Genomic DNA, 16,446 nt, shown 5'->3' on the forward strand with positions numbered 1-16,446 from the left:
TACTTAGGTTGAAGCTATTTATTCAAATCAATCATCCACACAGAATCTATGTGTGATTGCTATCGAATACATTTGCCAGTCTTTGTGTTTTTAGTGGTATGATGGGGACGATCTTTACTTCTAAATGAAGCCTGGAATGGAGACAGATCGTCAAGCTTATGTTTTCTTTATGATGCATTTGGTCCCCCTTCTGTTCAGACTCATTCCCCTGGACTCAAAATCTAAAATGCCAGCTTCACAAGATGACTTGTTAAGAGGAGCGCCCAGAACAGCAAGACAGCTGCTGATGTGAGAAATTTCTAACAATAATGTTGTCTTATTAAAAAAACAAAAAAACACAGGAATACAAGTTATAACAATTAGTTGTAGCCAGTCAGCATCAACAGACTGCAGGGTTTTGTACTTCTGCATTGGCCTTTATTTTTCAACGCTTGATATGTGCTGAAGGTTCAGTTTATTCCACTCTTTTTTACAAGACGCACTGTGTTCGGCAATCCTTTAACTACTCACCAAACCAAACAATGTTCAAAATCAGTCATAAACGCAGAAAGAAAAACCAAAAGTGTTCCAGCGTTTCATACTCAACAAACCATAGGCCCCAATTATTTCAAAAAAATCTAATCATGATACCTTTATAGTTGATTATCACCCTTTTTCTTTATTTTTTGCTTCAGCTTTTTGTAAATGTACCAAGTAAACAGGTTTTACATTATTGTTACACAGCAGAATGAAAGTTTAGCATCCAGCTCAGTCACTGCCACTTGACTCCAGAATTGTTTTCCTGGCTCCTGATTGAACAGAGAAACAGTGGTAATAAAAGTATTGATTAGCTTTGTATGTGTTGTGTATGAATTCAGAAGCTTTTTCCTTCAACCAAGCACAAACTGAGCTTCAAGGGTTTTTTTTTTTTCGTCTTCTTTGCAGCAGGCTCTATCTTGTCAGCAGTGTTTCTAAATGCAGCCTGCTCTCATCTCTCCTCTCCAATTAATCAGAGGTGCAGTCAGGCATTTTCACCAGCAAGTCAAAGTCTGCTATGTAAATCTTTCCTTCTGCATAAAGTCAGGGAAAAGTCAGGTCACTATTGTTAGCTAAGCTGCTAGCGAACTACTAATGAAATGCCACTTCCAGCGTCTGGCTGCCAGACAGGCAAAACAGAGCCAGATGAAAAGGTTATTTACATTTCGTCATTACCTCTCCAGAATGTAACTGTGTAGGTGTGACCTGACTGCACATGTGCAGGGTGGGATTTTATTAAGCGCAGCCTCCAGCAGTCAGGGAGAGTTCAACAAAACTAGGTTAAGTGTGTATGTAAAGAGAGGCCGTGTAAAACAGAGTAGTGTGTGTTTGCAACATGAGAGGGATACATGTCGGTGCGCCTGCAAGCGGGAAAACAAAGCAGACTGACATCCTGAGAAAAATGACACATCAGTCATTTCACAAAAGCCCTAAAAAACAACATTTTGTTTATGCTAACGTGACGGAGCCATCTCAGGGAAGAAGGTCAGCATGACAAGATGTTTCAACTTAAACATGAGTGACTGGTTACTTTTTAACAGAAACAGTCAAGGTACTCTATAAGTCAACCTTTAGTCATGAGCTTTTATTTCCTCTAGATGTGCAATTACACAACAGGAGACAAGGTGACATGAAAGATACGTGTAAGAAAAAAAAGAAAAGAACTGACAATGTAGAAATGTGTCAAAAAGGATGACGTAAGACGTGATGTGTGAAGGAAACAGAACTGAATAATGAGTGTTTGATAACTGTACTGAAGGGTTAGACTAAAGCATCAGAGGGAGATGGAAAGGAGGAAAAGAAAACGATTATTCAAAGTAAGTAAGTCAATCTTTATTTATATAGCATTTTTGAAACACTCGGATACAAGGTGCTTCACAAATGGAAATAGTCAACAAAGTTATACAGTGCGAGAAATGGAACATAAATAGATCACTGATACGAACTAGGCAAAATTAATAACAGGAAAACATACATGTAGGTACCTTGTGCTTACTTTTTTGCATGTGTGTCGATTCTGTGTTTGAATCCTGGTGATGAATCACTCGGGGAGAGTCTTCTGGCTTTAAACTCCACTTGTAAATTATTAAACACAAGGTGATAAAATGTGAATGGTGTTGTCTAGGTGGCCATTACACATTTTTCCAGTGTTATACCTCCATGTAGGTCAAAAGAAAGCCTTCAGCATCATTTATTCTGGGAGCACTGAAGCTATCAATGACTTCAGATTCCACAAGTGCTCCAGTCCATTTAAAAGGCTTTTCACGTGCGGTGTAGTCTGAATATTTTATTTACCATACATGACACTTAAGATAGTGTGTCTGTATGAAACAGAGAGAAATGCCCACGTGAAAAAAAAAGAAGACTATTCAGTTGCTGTTTTTATCTAAGGAGGCGGTATATGGAAGCAGCTCGTGTCTGTAGAGATATAGTACATCACTGCTGGGAGCTATTTTTTGTGTGTGCAATATTTATGATTCAGTTGCATGTTCACATATGTTTTATTTATGTGATTAACCAGAACAAGAAAGTGATGATTGGAAAGGCTATTTGTGTTTAATTAAATTCATGTTACACACATCGCTCAAAGAAATCATTAGCCTCTGAAATAAAGGCTGGGCCTTTGGACTGTCCCTCTGGGGACTTCTGGAAAGTTCTGAAAAGGATCACGGTATTTATATAAGCAAGGGTGTTTGTGTTTGTGGTAGGACGGTACATCAATCCCATAAATGCACCGTTTTAAAACCATAGCTTCTTGTTTTTTTGTGTTACGTTTTTTCTGCAGATGCAAAAGATGCATAATGATATCTTTAGACATTGACAAACAAGTTACATGACAGCACAGCAGCACCAGTAGTCAGGAATGTAAAATAACTGACCTGAGCTGCACGACTGCGCAAGCCAAAACAAAGCTTCTGTGCTGTCTGAATGTCTCCACTCGTTCTGCAGCGGGAGCTGTCCAGCCGGCTGTGGAGAACTGAGAGGGGATCTTGTACACAAACACAACATCCTCAAGGACAAAAATACCTGAGACAGGATGATTAATACTTAGAGGGACACTAGGAGTAAACAGGAATCCAGTCACTTTATTTTACATTTTGGCCAACATTGAGACTCAATGTCACCGATTTCAGTGTGTGCAGAATAGTAAACGATTGAGTCAATATTTTCTTATGTCAGTTCTGACTTATGGTGGCCTCAAGTTCTGTTTTGCAGCATTTAAATATACAAAAATCTATAGAGAAGTCTCATGTTACAGTGTTTTTGGACATATATAACCTTAGTGTCTACTAACGCATCCAGAGAAAAATGCTCCATTTCAAATTTGCTCTTGTGATGTCACAGTGGGATTCTGGTTAAAACAACAACAACAAAAAAAACCTCCCCTTCCCTGGTATTACCATCCATGGACTCCCCCTTCCCCCCCTCCACACACACACACAGCAAAACTTTTGCGCCTGTCCACCATTTTTATTCTCGCTAGCGAAGGAATTATGTTTTTCAGGAAAACTCATTTAAAGAGACACACACCAAAACGGATCGTTCTTAGATAGCTGGCTTGTACGGGATCACAAACCTCCTCCGGTGCTTGATTCATGTTATATTTTGACCTAAGCACAGCCGGATGTTTCATTTAGACCACAGGAGACTGTTTGAAAAGGTGGAATGTCCACTTTAATGGCCATAAATATGCCATAGAGCTTTTTTCCAGTAGTATGCTTCGGAAAAAATCCAAAGCCTGCAGCTGATACGAGGATGTTATGAAGTTTTTAAAGAATGATTTTTCTACTCCAGGAAATATTCCAGCTAAAGGTAATGGTGACCTTGCAAACATTCTTAGCTTTGTGCTCTAGAGAGAATTTGGTGCAAAATAAGGTATCATGGCAACCACTCACCATGGCCTGCTCATGCCTTTTAATGAATGAGCGGACCAGGGTAAATGTTAATTCATTCAGCTACAGAGGATAAACAAATATCTGCCACTGTGTTGACAGGAGAATGCAGCTGTCACGAGGGTTATTCCCCCGATCCCGTCCATAAACACCTCTGTGTTCGCAGCGACTGGGGTCGAAACGAAGGGTGAGTACTGTCTGCATGATGTGCTCGTATCTGACAAGTGGCTTGTACTCAAATGACATTCCAGCTGGTTGGAAGTCCCTACTCCCAACTGTATAAGTGAAGGATATTAACTTTGAATAAAATAAAGGTGAATTGTTAGCTTTGATAGATTAGCTTTCAGGAGCAAGTTCCTCTAAGATTTTTTAGAGCATTAAAATGATTAAATAGAGTAAAACTAAGTCAGAAAATCTATTTCATAGCTCCCTGTATGCTTTCCAAAAATTGGCGAACAGTGGTGTCAAATATCAGCAGTTTGTAGTTAATGGGCTTAAATGTGCACATTTACCTGTGTGGTCTCTTAACTTGAAGAAGTAGGCTTTAAAGAAATAAGAAGGGAAGTTATAGTCAGCAGAGACAGACAGACAGTAAGAGGAAAAGTTTAGAAAAGATTAAAACGACTGAACAACGACTGAAAAAAAGGAAGCACAAATGGAAAGAGAAACAGATGTAAAAGTGAATCAAATCAGCCCTCTGTCTGACTCTGACCTCGTTTGACAATTAGCTGGCTCTCCCAATCATCGGTTCGTTTAAAAGGTCCCACATTGTTATTCCACTCCACCTGTTATCTGCTGGATCCAGGCCAGTCTCAGATCAGATTTCCATTCACTGCTTTTGTCAGAGTAACAGCTGACAGAAGAAATTTTACCCGTACTAAAACACATCATTTGATCAAGGGATGTCAGCTATGACCTTGTATGACATTTTTGTCAAAGTGTTTTACTTCATCCTCTGTGCAGAATATTTAAACTCTGCAACTGCAGTTTCTTAGTCAATGTAAAAATCATACACATTATAGTAAAGCATCTGATTTATTTTAAATTGAAGAAAAACCAAGAACCCCAGTCAATCAAAATTGAATGACGCACTAAGGATACACTTAAAGCTACTGTGAAGAGTTTCTAACTGGTTATGAGACCAGCTGAAATGCATATTGATCCTCTATATGGCTTATACGAAGAGAAACAAGCTCAGTCAGCAATATGTTTGACTCTTGGAAAGCACTACCTACTGTATATGAAGTATGTACATTAAAAGATCAGCAAAGAGATCATGTGGACTACTTTGTCCACAGGGGGCGCCAAAACCAACACACAAAAAAAGTAACGTACAGTTGCTTTCAATCATGCAACTGCAGCACCATTATACTGTACATTGGAAAGAAATGATCAAAGCCTCGGAAAGCTTTAACCATAGACTGTAAATATGAATGGACAAAGCCTGAGTGACGTTACCCATCCTCTACTGTTAAAACAGCCTTCTTTAGCTGTGCTGTGTATGTGACTTCAGGGAGCTAGCCTCAAGCGGACAATAAATTTAATGCAGGACTTGTCACTTCTGTTGTAGCTTTTTAAAAAAAAAAAGCTTTTAAGGCTTTAACTCGTAAAAAATATATCCCCCATGTAAAGGAAATTGTGTTTGGTTTACCATCCAATGCTCACCAAGCCCTTAGCATTATTTAAAAAAGTCATCTTTTAGACATTTGGGTTTAATGATCGACCATGTTGTCCTGGAAAAACAAATGGTTGCAATTTGTTAAGCAGAATTTTTATAAATTCCTCCGTGATTTCATTCTCGCCTCTGTCCTCTAGTCCTTGGCCATACGCTAACCTGGAGAAAGGCTACGACCTAGTTACAGGAGCGCAGGCCCCAGAGAGGATATTCAGGTGAGTCCTCCGCTTCTGTTACATCACCTGAGTGCACGACCATCTGTCATTCTTTTGGATGCACACTGAAATCATCATGGTGTATGCCTGTTTGTGTGTGTGTGTGTGTGTGTGTGTGTGTTATTGTGTGGGTCTGAGCATACATATGAACAGCACAAATCCAGAGGATTCACATACACACAGAAGGACGGACTCACAACTTGTGCAGGGCTCAAGTGTTACCCATGGGTGCTTATGTAGAGAAATAGCCAGCGGGGGAGTCTCAGTTCAGAGGCTTTTACTGCCATTTTTGTTCCACTTCTCATTCTTGATGGGGTCATTGTGTCTGACATTTCTGAAGAAGTGTAAGGCTCATAGGACCCATTCAGTATCATACAGCCATTTTCTTTTTTAGTTTGTTCAACCACAAAACTTCCCTATCTTTTTTACACATTGTGTACACCATCTGGACCCTCAAAACAGTTTTAATCTATTCTTAAATAACCTACATCTACCTGGTTTAAGTGCATTTATTTTACTTTGATACACAGGCCTTTTTGAACCATGAATGATTGATATGCGTAAAGCATATGATATGAAGATGCTGTATACAGGTAGACCTTCCCAACACATATCAATATCTAATCAAAAATATAGTTAGTATGCATGATAAGGTAGGTACTGACTATTAGGGGTGTAATGGTTCACAGAGGTCACGGCTTACTTTGAATCTTGGAGTTAGGGTCATGGTTCAGTACAAGTTCAGTTCAACTGAAAACAAAGGAAAACTTGCAGTCCTAAGTGTGTATTTCTAGGTTTCTCTGATTTGTGTTTGAACTGACAGCAGTGTGAGTTACAGTTTGTTCCATCCTGTGATATTCGGCACAGCTTGTAGTCAAAATGGGGCAAAATAAATGCAACATAAAAATGAATAATCTTCTAAGTTGAACATATGAAATAAGTACATCAGACTTCAGACTTACTGTCCACGTGGGATTCATTTTCCCAGCACTGAATCTGTTTAACAACAAAACCCACCAAAGACAAACACAAAAACACACAACATCAAACAACAATCATGAGTTGCCACTCTGACCCTTCCAGCGAGGCGTTTTGTTCAGGGCAGCTATGTCAGCAGAGTGCTCATCCAATGGGGAGCAGGCGGAGGTGGGTGGTAAGTGGATGTGTGATGTCCTGATCTATCAAGGTTGCAATGCGTGTAATGGCCCTGTTGTTGACTTCTCTTAGGTTGGGTGTGAGGAGACCAATTATTGTGGCAGCTGTGGTTGTGATGCGTGTGAGTTTGGCCCCATTTTAACAGGTTACATGTCGAAAATAAAGTCTCCCTGCACAACTGATTTAAAGAAGGAGACAAGTCTTCTCGCTCTGTTGTGTCATGTTGAGTACCGTTCATTGCTCTTCTCCTTTGTGTGTTTGGTTGTGTCTGCTTCTTCTTGTTTGTTTGTTGTTTGTAGTGATAGCATTTTCGCCACCTGACTTGGATTCTGAATACTACCAGGTGCAATTGCCTTTTATTACCGTTTAGATTAGATAGTATGACTGTGTGCAGTGGACAAGAATATCCAAACTGTGACAGTTCGAGGAAAAAAAACAAACAGTTACACACCTTCTCAATTTTAATGTGCTTAACCTTTTTTTCTTAACTAATATAAAGTTAATTTGCATTTTAATAATAATAAATCCTTAATAGCTCATCTAAACCAGTGTGAAATGGACTGAATGTGACATTTGCTTTAGAGCTGTCAAAATGACCAATACAACAAGAGACTATACAGGAGTGCAGAGGAATGGTGACGTGATCAATGTAAAAATATTAAAGTTGTTCTTGAATTAACATGTGAAGGGTTAGGGTTAGGGTTAGTAAAGTAAAAGTAAAAAGGACAATGAAAAAGTGGAGGTGAAAATAAACTAAGCTGAAACAGGGTAATGCAGGAAGTCTGTCACATTGTTGATGTGATTATCAGAGCTTAGTTAGTCAGGATGTCAATAATTTATTAGATTTCTCACAGCACTTATTTTAACATTCAGTGTCAAAACACAGTGGTAATCAGTGTGGTTATTTCCTTCCTGTGTTACTTATCTTCGGTGAGTGTAAGGACAGTCTCTGATTTTGAGTTCCATCCTGATTTCATGCTCACATCCCCTCCAGTTAGTTGTAGTTAAGACGACTTTGTCACAATTATCTTGCTCCCTTTTTACGCCGCCCTTGCAGAGATTGCTTCTCAGACTGAGTGTACTTAAAGAAATGCAAGTGCAATCCAGAATATTTTAATGGTGCACCAAACCACATTCATTGCACAGTTAAAGCACTACAGCATGTACCACATCTACTCTTTGATCCAAGCGCTGCATCTGTCCAGAGTTTACAGAAGACAGATGAAATGACAGATGCATACAAATGCTTTCAGCTGTGTGCAAAAATTCACACAGATAGCAAACAAATTGAGTAAAGATGCAGCAACCAAGTGGAAGAACTTCACCAGGTTCCTGTTGGAAGGTATAAACATCAGGGCTTTGCATCTCATTGTATATCATATTATTTGGTATGGTATTATGTGGTAATGTAATATAGTGTAAGGTCTAAACCTGCTCATCTGGTAAAGTGTGTTGAGATAACATTTAATTTAGGTTTTGTATGGTATACTGTGGTATGGTATGCTATGCTATACTGTGGTATGGTATACTATGGTATGGTATACTGTGGTATGGTTTGGTATACTGTGGTATGGTATACTGTGGTATGGTATGCTATGCTATACTGTGGTATGGTATACTGTGTTATGGTTTGTTATACTATGGTTTGGTATACCGTGGTATGGTGTGGTATATTGTGGTATGGTATACTGTGGTATGGCATTGAACACTGTGGTATGGCATGGTATATTGTAGTATGGCATGGTATATTGTGGTATGGTATTGTATACTGTGGTATGGTATATTGTGGTATGGCATGGTATACTGTGGTATGGCATGGTATACTGTGGTGTGGCATGGTATATTGTGGTATTGTATACAGTGGTATGGTATACTGTGGTATGGTTTTGTGCCTTAACATATTGCACTTTGGTGGCTGCCAGACTCAATAACAAAAGTATACTTCGGGCCTGAGAGTTCCATGAAAAAATGTAGGATGGAATTGTCATGGATTAAGTGTTATATTTTCAAATGTTAATGAGATATTGATAGAAAGAGGTAGGTCAGAATGAGTGTAATGCATTCAGAACGTCTGATTCTAATTATTATTCTGGCAGCCGTAATTGTACAAGCTGAAGGTTTTCAATGCTGAGGTTTGGCAGCCCAGAAAAACATGCTGTTCCAGTTATCAGGTATTGTACATAAACAGGCATCTGCGACAGTTTGGATGTCAGCAGTATTTAACAGTGGAGGCACTTAAAATGAGGCAAAGTGTATTTGTGATGTGTTTTTTATTGAGCTCTGAAAATAAAGGGTTGGATGAAATTTGAAGCCCAGGTTTTTGACAAGCAAAGCCTTTTGAGCTTGAAGTTTGAAGTGTGTGGTTTTGTTGCCCTCCCTCTCTGATTAATTCAAAAACACATGATGCAAAGCACAACCTGTGCCATGCTATTTGTGAGCCATTACCGGGTGTTATTTTGTATTCCATAATGAAAGGTCCAGCCCCCCTGCAGGCTATCCTCCCGAGGATACTAATATTCATTCCAGAGAAAACCAAATTAATGTTACACCACCTTGAACATAAGTCATCAGCACACATGCCACACGCATGCTAAGGTGTTGTGCTGCAGAACACAGTACATTTAAAAACAAGGTTTAGCAATTAAAGGAGCCAGGCAAACTCAATTTTTGCTTCCAGCTCTGCCATTGCTGTGCCACATGCAAATGCCAGTGTAATTAGTTACTACACAGGATTGGCAAAATGGACATTATTTACTGCAAACAGTGTAGATTTAATCTGAATTGCTAAATGAGTGAAATAAATTAGGGGCTATGAATATATTTCCCTACTGAATATGGTAGCAATTGCTTACGAAACCATGGACCCATGTTTATTGATTTGCATCTTGAATATCACAATATGTGTAGAAATGCAAGAAGCATTCTGAGAATGTGCAACAACAACTGTTGTGCCAGCCTATCATTGAACTGTATCCCAGACTCTCCCACATTCAATATCACACTTGCCTTGTTAGGGCATTCAAAGTTTATTCAAGGAAAGATTTAGAGGAAAGTCATCCATAAATGTATTACCATCAATATTTAACAACATGCAATATGGCAGCATTACAAGGAAATGGGGAAAAAGAAGCTTTGGACTGTGATAAATACGGATCTGGATTGGGCCGAGTCATAGCTGACTGTAGCGTAGCTTATCCTAGCTTAATTGAGTTTAGCATATCGTAGCTTATTGTAGCTTAGCCATCCTATCCTTTCCCATCCTATTTTATTATTTCATAACACATCCTAACGTTTTATAACGTATCGTAACGTAATGTTTTTGGCTGTGTTGTGTCGATGAAACACTACTTTATTATATAACTATTTCATACTTTTCTTCAGGCTATCATCAATAAGGATAAAAGCATCTTAACATTCAAACACATGAGAATTACATGAAGAAGTGGTTGGATGGAAGCATCATAAAGTGTTAGATTCTGTGAATTGTTGTTTTTTAACCTCCCTTTACTGTAATAGCCTAAACGAGTTGGTCTTTTTTTAAGGGTAGGTCAGAATGAAAGTAATACTTTCAGACTCACATCTGCCTACCTTGTCTGAGAGTTTGTAGTGCATTTAATAATTCTGGGAAGATAATTCTTTTCTGTATTACCATTTATATTCACCATTATTCAATAGGTCAGCATCCACCCATGTGCCAACTCTTTTTTTGCCAGCTGTTTTCATACTGCAATATTGTCTCTGCATGCATATGTATGCATTCTTTATTATGTGTGTTAATATTATATTTTTTTTGTGACTGTAGTTTGATTGACATTTCTTTTGTCGTGCCTACACAGATCATTCTACAGTCTGGGCCAAGGGTTGTGGCTGCCTGTCAGCAAGAGCTTCGTGGTGCCACCGGTGGAGCTGTCAATCAACCCCATCGCCAGCTGTAAGACGGATGTGTTGGTGACTGAAGATCCAGGGGAGGTCAGGTCAGTCGGAGTCAGCTTTAAACACGACACCTGTGCTGAAAGATGAACTGTGTGTAACACTTTCCCCAATACATTTTGTGGCATTCTTAATTCTCCCGCTGCAGACTGAGCAGCACAGGCACACTGAAAAAAAGCTCCTTAGTGTCATGAAGTGTATAAACCCAAATAATTTATATCCTGACTTCTTTTGGCAGCGCTGTCTGTGGCTGTGTTTGATAGGTTAGCATAAAAGATTGACATTTTTTATGTTAAAATAATGTTTAAACTTAAAAGTATTACAAACTGGAATAAAATAAGTTTGCCTTGTTTTCTCTGATTAAATAGAAGACTAAAAACCCTTTAAGCATTTCATCAAGTCATTTAATCCTCTCCCACTTCTCAGATTTAGTTGACAAAAGTGGCAGGAAAAAATAGCATTAAAGAAACTTAACTGTGAGCGATGCAAAATAAGGATCTAAAACACAAACTCAAACTGCAAAGTTAGTGTCAACAAGGTGAAGGATTTGGCGATGCTGCTGTGCAATAACAAAATGCTGGCAACGTGAGACATGTTTATGTCATCAAAACCAGCCAGTAGGCACTGGCATGCATCAGTGCCGCTGGAAATCACGAAATATGTCAGCGCATCAGCCACAGATTAAAACAATCACCCGACTATGGAATCCAGCTGACAGCAGCCAGGGAACTGACATTTCATTTGAAAACCAAATTGTCTGCCGTCGTTGCATAAAAAATGCTGTACACATTGCACAACTGGAGGATTATGCAACTGTGTAGCATTGTAACTTTGTCATTGATGCCATCTAACACAAACATCACACATCATTGCTAATATTGCCAATTAATTTAAACTGTATATTATATTAGACCGCTGACACACTTCCCACATAGTAGAGGCTGTTTGGGTTGTAACCATATGGTGCACTATGGTGCAACGTGTGCACACTGCATGATTGATGATCAAAGACCATGGCATGCACACTTAGTGACAACCCAGCCTTAAGTTCCTTGAGCGAGTTTTACGGTTAAACCCACTGAATCGTAGTTGGTGTTGTTTTAATGCCTTGACAAGAAAGCTGGCCATGGGCCTGTTGCATGATGGGAGCAGGGCAAAGTGTCAGCATCCAGACTGAACCGGGGACAAACCTAGCACAATATCATGATGCACAAAGTGTCTGATCACACCCAGCATGTCAGCAGCAGCTATAGAACATGAATATCTCTGATATGAAAGGATCATCAGCTGCTGGCTCACTTTACCTGCATAGTCGATGTAAATTAGAATTTCTTTCTTATTTTCTCGAACCACATTTTCTGCACCAAATCACCCGTCGGTGCTTCTCATACCACAGATTCAATAAACTCATTCGTCATTCACAAAGGATAAATTGCAGTAATCACCAAGCAGTGAATTTGTTTGTGTCTTATGTTTATTGTATAAATTGTTGTGGCGCTTTCTGTCTGCTCGCTGCCATTAATCCAAACTTTTCACAGGCTTTATGAAATTGCCTCAGGAGCTCTGAATCCCAAGGCAATTGCACACATCTGCTTATATTTGCGTAAAGGGAATTAATTAGCCAAGGTATGTGACTTACTTTGAAAGAGGGATGGTGCGCTTAAAAAAAAACTAGAACTAGAACTATGTCAAAAAACCACAAGGAGACTGCTTCATCTGATCACATCCGTATTTATCACAAAAATGACTTGTCACTTTCCTCAGGTAGGAGTTAGGCAATTATTGCTAGCGATTACTTCTTTTGTACATTTTTTCTCTTCTTGAAGATCACTCAAGTGCCACCATTATGGGGGGATAAAGGGACCTTGGAGGGTTGTGTCACATCTGCAGGTGCAAATTGAGCACTTTAGCAGAGAGCAGGAGATGTAGCTTTTGTTTACTTGACAGTGGATGAGCTCCTTTTGGGGACCATTGAGGTATTCATCAGTGATCGGACGTGCCTACATGAAGTGGTGAATATGTCAGCTGCTGTCACTTCACTGAAATCTCTTAGAATGCACGCGCTCTTTCTGTCTGTATGAGCCCCATTTAGAGACGAACAGAATTGAATATTTTATTTATGTGCAGTTATCTTCAAGTGAGATATCATGTGTTGCGTGTCAACGTGACATATTACATATTGTAACAGTCTGACACAAAGCCATCTTTCTTGTGTGCCAAACGGACTTGTACTGCGGAGAGATTTATCAATTTCACCAGGAAATACAAGAGAACATCTGAAAACATGAGGGAGGAATACACATTGTTTAAATGATTAAAAGCCAAGTTCAGTCGGAATAATAAGTTAACGTTCTGTATTTGGTTGATGATTAGTTCCTGTAACATTCAAGGCTCTGTCAAATAGTCATGAATAATGCAGATAACTCATTATCCAAAGCATTTTGGTGGAACAAGGTCCCCAGAGACCCTCTGGAGTTTCTGGCAGAAACATTTTCCTCAAGCGTTTACGCAGACAGCGATGCAGGCAATCAGTCATGATAGACATGTTGGTGCGGGAGGTTGTGAAATGCACTGTAGCTGTGGTTTTTAAAAAAGGATTCACCCCGTTTAACCACTGCCAATCAGCTGTCTGACTGAAAACAATCAACCCCCCCACTGAAACCAAACTACGTGTTGAACATAGTGAAGACGAACTAGCAAAGGTTTTTACACAATTTACAACCTCTGTTTCCACTGCAACAATAAACATTCCATCCATTATGGTGGCTCTGTCATGGTGGCTGCAATGACATATCCCCTTTACTACAAAGTTATGGATTGCTCTGGCACTGAAAACTGTTTAAAATACAAGGTAATGTAAGTACTCAACAAAACAAACCCATTACATTTACACTTACATTAAAGTTTTTGTAGTATATTAAAAGCTACTGTGAAGAACATTCATTCTTTCATTCTGGGTTGATTTTTTTTGCACCCTTTGTGAATAAAAAGTGCTGTTTGCTGATTTTGCCCTTTACATGTTTAATTAAAGCAAATGTTAAAATCATATGTATCACTCTTTGAGAATCTTTGCAGTGGATAATAAATAAAACACTGTTTCTTTAATCACTTTAAATATAACAACATATAAATTCATGCTGATTTCTTTATTCTTCATTTTTCTAGTCTTTTTCATAACCAGATAAAAATTCCCCACAGGAGCTTTCACCTAAAAAAAACATTTAAAAAAAACGTTCAGTTGCTCTCAGAAGATCAGCCAAATTTGGTTTGGTGTTTTCAATGGAATACCATTTCCGTTGTCAATTATTTTATTTTTAATTTTTTTCTGTCAGAATTGAATCACAACACTCTCATTAAGCAATGATTTATATTCCCTCTTCATGATTATGCAAATAAGGCGACAAGAGTCAAGGACCAACCTTCACAACAACTCCTTTTTTTTTTCTGGAAGATAAATTGTTGCTAAGGAATCAATATTTAAAATACAGCCTCTTGTGGGAATGTTTGGAACATCCATCCTCAGTGACTTAACCAGTACATGCACATTTCATTGCCCTGCTCCTCGGGGATGAGTGTGCAGAGCCTTTAAGAGGGTCAGACCTGTTTGGAATAAAATAAAGTGCCTCCTCGGTATCCCTCTGGCTTTCTGTATTCTTTTTAATTTCTTCTTGACACGGTATTAACCTGCTTGACCCAAAGGTTGAAAGATTGCTTGTTTGCTATCAAGATAGAGAAGAACAGTTCAAATGCTTTCATCGTAAGATAAAAGCCATTATAAAGCCATCTACCTCCATGGTTTTATCTCTAAAGATCTTCAAACTTTATTTCTACTGTTTCTAAACTTCATTACATTTACCTGTGTGATCTATTTACATTCTGGACTATAGAGTCACTAAAAGACTTACATACACTGGCAATGTTAAAGTACCCTATTGTTGACAATATATTTGTGAAATTCAGACAGTTCTCTCCCTCTTAAAGTCAAACACACGACTCAAGATCTTTATTTCTTGTGTGATTGGATACATTCAAATGATTAATTTAACGAAGATGGTGTAATTTAAAAAAAACACATGGTTTAAGAAAGTGTTGAAATATTGAACATGTTAAAACCTTAACTTTGAGCCACGTTTTCTTCGTTAACCAGTGATTCAAATTCAGGGAAAAGTCAATCACAAGAATGTGTGCTTCACTAACTCAGCAGCGCCCCTGCTATGATTGAAGTAGCAGTAGGCGGGTTGAACAGACTATAAAACTACACTTGCCCCTTCAGGCTAATGAGTTATAGATGTATTGATTGGTAAAATAGGTTCCTGTGAGTCACTGTACCAATAGCAATAATACACATTTTGTCTTGTTTAATGTGACCAGAACATTTGGCCGCTTGTTTCCTTTGACTACCATTAACATGGTAACAAACACTTGGATTTCAGAATAGACCACTGTACAGTCACTGTAAACTTTGCCTTAAGACTCACATTTTTGCCACTAAGGAAAGGTTAATAACTCTGAGTAGCTGCGGAGATTAATAGCCTCCCTCACTGTGATCAAGTGAACCATCAAAATATGTCATTGCCAATAACCCAATGCAACTGCAAGACATTTTCACCAGGGAGAATTCTGGTACATAAATCACTTTCTCCTTAGTCCAAATCTCTATCAAAGGTGTTTTACAACTCAGCACTCAACCAAAGAATAGATGTATCAATCTTTATTTTATCACTTACCTGCTTTCTTCGCTCACTAGATTTTTCCTCAGTGATTACTGCGAGCTTAAAAAAAATGCACTCTATTCAATGACAAAAGTGCTTGATGAGAGTCAGCATATTTTGTGGGGGAGCTGGAGCAAGAGCATTAATCAAGTGCAGGGGCAGACCAATAACAGGCTCTGTAATCATGCTGGAGCAGCGCTCTAACTCTGGGCTGCATCGCCTGGTCATTCATCATCGGGAAAAGCAAGGGGGGAGATTAATAACAAGTACATTAGTCAGTGTTTAGATGCAACCAATGCGCTTTTGGGTCAAGCAACAGAGTCAAAGTGCCAAAAGAGATGATCTTGATTTGGTAACGATTTGGAAAAGGAACACTTATCAGACCTTGTTGTTTTTGACAAGGAATGACTGTGGTATCTTTGTAAAATGATGTATTTGTTTTTTACTCATCCACAACCTTTATGGATCACTTACACTGCTGTTAATAATGAAGTGAGAGGGCAACATTTAAGAATACTTTACAAACTCTGGGAAATTATTTAGTAAGTTCCACATTTGAAGAAACCTTCCAGTGTTCTTACTCTGAGATTTCCTGAACTTTTTTTCCTTTTGGACTGTCTCGCAAATGGCATCTTGGAATTGATTGTTTTTTCATCTTCAACTGACTATTGCCTCGATCCAGAAGGAGAGCCTGTTAGCATGCACCTCACTGCTGAGGCAGGCCATTATTTTTGTCTGCCTCACCTTCCCCACCCTCTGTTTTCCCCCGAATTAAGGAGTCATTTGTCAGTGCTTTGAGTGCCTGCCAGAAAGAACTGATGCACAGAATGCCATGTGTTGTCTGTCTAATT

The 16,446-nt window shown here is 38.8% G+C and overlaps 1 protein-coding gene across 1 annotated transcript in view; it reads left to right on the top strand.

Moving 5' to 3' along the window:
* astn2 (astrotactin 2) overlaps nucleotides 1–16,446 on the top strand; it is a 278,125-nt gene that overhangs the window by 151,159 nt on the left and 110,520 nt on the right. Inside the window, exons 8-10 of the mRNA XM_079363577.1 lie at nucleotides 4,011–4,095; nucleotides 5,724–5,798; nucleotides 10,790–10,927. Of these exons, the coding sequence (XP_079219703.1) occupies nucleotides 4,011–4,095; nucleotides 5,724–5,798; nucleotides 10,790–10,927 (298 nt within the window). The remainder of the gene's footprint in view (nucleotides 1–4,010; nucleotides 4,096–5,723; nucleotides 5,799–10,789; nucleotides 10,928–16,446) is intronic.

Source organism: Symphodus melops (genome assembly GCF_947650265.1).
Source record: "Symphodus melops genome assembly, chromosome: 16".
Classification (NCBI taxonomy): domain Eukaryota; kingdom Metazoa; phylum Chordata; class Actinopteri; order Labriformes; family Labridae; genus Symphodus; species Symphodus melops.